General features: G+C 43.1%; 1 protein-coding gene across 1 annotated transcript; it reads right to left on the reverse strand.

Annotated features, from left to right (window-relative positions):
• Nucleotides 1-532: 532 nt before the first annotated feature.
• On the reverse strand, nucleotides 533-1,953 carry LOC114826938 (probable DNA primase large subunit). Its single transcript, XM_070805289.1, has one exon. It carries the CDS (start codon nucleotides 1,951-1,953, stop codon nucleotides 1,378-1,380), a length of 576 nt encoding a protein of 191 aa, XP_070661390.1. The 3' UTR covers nucleotides 533-1,377.
• Nucleotides 1,954-2,966: the final 1,013 nt, after the last annotated feature.

Genomic DNA, 2,966 nt, shown 5'->3' on the forward strand with positions numbered 1-2,966 from the left:
TTTCGTAATTGAGGCGTATGCCATATGAATAGTCTTTGTCAAACCTGTCAGCATCAACTTTTTACGAGAGCTCAACTTTCCAAAACGCAAGGGCATCATCCAGCTTCAACCCAACACCCTTGAGAAAGAGACCTACCTGCATTCTCCCTCCATACTTTAAATGATGATCTTCTCTCCACTTGTCAAATAGGTGGCGCATGCAGATAGGAAATGAGGTCTTGGATGCCTCATCAATGTCTTTTAGGGTGCGTTTGTTGTACCAGACTGTCTCGGACTGGACTAGCTGCAGGGATTAAGTTGGACTGGCTTAGACTAGACTAAACTAGACTAACTTAGTAAAACGTTTGGTGCAGTGTCGGACTAAAAATAAGGATAATGAAATAGTTATCAATGTTCGAAAGAAACGGGGGCTTTTGATCTCTCAACGTCAAAAGAAACTCAACTAATTTTCAGACATTGCAACCACAGTTGGAATCAAACATGCATCCATAACCCACAATCTATGGCAAATAAAATTACGATTATTCGTCAGTTTTCTCAACAACCAAACAACTTGTAAAATATCCATTGAAGAACAGCACAATCAACATTTCCAAATCTTTATCTTCAATGTAAGAACAACATAAATTCGAAGAATAAATGTAAAACAAAAAATGACCAAAACAAAAGAACTGATCTATATCACCAATTATTCAAATCCAGAAAACCCAATTGAACCCAATTAAAAATAAACCCAAACAATCCAATTTTCCAGCAGATCTTTTAAACTAGACAAATTGTTAAAATCCCAGATGACAAGTTCACTGCTTGGATCCCAAAGATCAAAAGAGAGAGTAGTGCTTGGAAAAACCCAAATTGATCCAATTTCTCTAGCAGATCTTTGCAATCCGTTTTTGCCTTCAAACCTCTGTCTTCGAACCTCAACTTTCAAACCTAGCCTTCGGTCGTCAACCCCAGCCCTCAGCCGATCGTAATATAAAGTAAACTTTCTCCTTTCTAATTGATCCACGGATCGAGCCCGACCCATCGGTGGTGGTAAATAGATTTTGGGATTCAGGTGGTGGTTTGGGTTGGCGGTGCACAGAGATATAGCAAGGGAAGATCCATGTGGGGAGAGAGTGGGAGGATTTGACGGCGAGGTCGTCCAGTAGGAAGAGAACGCGACGCGAGTAGACAAAGTAGACGAAGCAAAGAGCGGTCTTAGCAGTCCGCTTCATTTTGGGGGGACTATCTGAGACCCTCTAGCGAGGTCGATAGTCGGGACGAGTCCCACCTAGTCCCACTAAAGTTAGTCCTTGTGATTAACAAACACAACACTACACTAACTTTTAGTCTAGTCTAGTCTAGTGAAGGTTAGTGAAGCCAAACAAACACACCTTAAGGAAATCTGACCAAACTCCTTATGCTCGAAATATGCAGGACTAAGTATGTTGAGGATATGGCTTCAACAATAGGTGGCAACGGATCCGTCTCTTGTTCTGCTGTAGTTGTTGCCCATTTTCTGTTTGTCAATGTAAGTGCCTTTGATAGAAGACTGCGGAATCGTGTGGCAACAAGGGGAAACACCTGATTTCTTGCTATATAGGCATGCCCCTTACTGATGAATACTCTACGACTGGCTACCAGTTCTGGAACTTCTTCAAACGGTACCATGTGGAAGATATCACTAGCCGTTGGTGGAGATTGAGCACCGAGCGAACGTGAAACCAGGACCAATTTATCTAATACATTCTCAAGTTCTGAACCACTAAGTGCCTTGTATGAAAGACCAATTTCTTCCATGAGTGCCCTCTGCGGTTCAGGTTGTTCAATTATAAATCGGTAACGAAATAAGGCAGTCTCCAAGGAAAGAAACCATTTTTTCAGATCTACTGTCGTGCAATAAACTAGTTGCAGAACAAAGTGTGATATTATGTCCTTGATGACGACCTCAGATGCTTGAGGATGCCTCATAATTGTTGTCCATAGTGCTATTGCCAATTTGGCATTTCCTTAGGTTTCTTTCCGCTTGATAATCCATCAGAAATCTCTTTCCTTAGGTTTCTTTCCAGAACAGTCATGCAAGGAATTAAATATCTGAGGTCTAGTTTTCCTAGTGTCAAGGAAAGAGAGCTTATGAAGGCGAATAAGTTGCAAATTGGCTTTGGAGTGTGTGAGCGAGAAATCCATACTTGTTACCCTTTTGGCGAAGTCGTTGTAACCATTCAGATTGGGTAGTGTATTGTTGGAGTCGGTGGAATTTGGGATCGACGACAGCTCGTGAGAAGGCAGAATAGTATAGGCAAAGGTCGAGGATGGAGAGCCCAACCTTGACACAATGACATTTGGTGGCGGACCGAGCACGACTGCAACCTTTTGTATTACCTCTGTCACATCTTTGTGCTTTCTCCCCGGCCTAACAAGCCTTAATGCAACTTCAGCCACATCGTTAGCAGTTGCAATAACATCAGCAGCCATTCCTTCTTCCAACACTGACTCATCGCTGGCAAGAGGAGGGAGATGGCATACAGTGTTTTTCACAGAAATGCAGGTCGAAGAGGCAACGCCTCGTTCGATCTTCTTCTTCACATTTTTGGACATGTTGCCAGTTTGTTCTCTGATATATGAATCCCTTTTCTTACAAAGGTCCACAATCTTCTCTTTCGGTTTGCATTCGGATATTACCAGTTGCAGAGCCTTGTTGACAAGTCCAACGGTGCTCTTGGATTTGGTGACGACTTCCAGAGATGTGAGATGCAGCTCCTTCTCATCTCTCTCATCGTCCGACAGCGTTTTGAAGCGCAGTGAATTCTCCGACTTCGAAAATCTGATTGGGGGAAATTTGAGAACCGAAAAGGGGAGCGCAGGGGCTGAAGTACCGAGACCCGATTCCGGCACGGTAGCGCTTGGTTGAGCTTGAGACGATGGAGCAGGTGTAGACTATTTTGTCAAAGATAAAAAGGCAGCAGAAGAAGAAGCAGTAGCTC

Source organism: Malus domestica, chromosome 09, assembly GCF_042453785.1.
Source record: "Malus domestica chromosome 09, GDT2T_hap1".
In the NCBI taxonomy this organism is placed as follows: Eukaryota; Viridiplantae; Streptophyta; class Magnoliopsida; order Rosales; family Rosaceae; genus Malus; species Malus domestica.

Coding starts and splice junctions, on each gene's coding strand:
- LOC114826938 (XM_070805289.1), bottom strand. CDS start 1,953: ATGAGGCATCCTCAAGCATCTGAGGTCGTCATCAAGGACATAATATCA.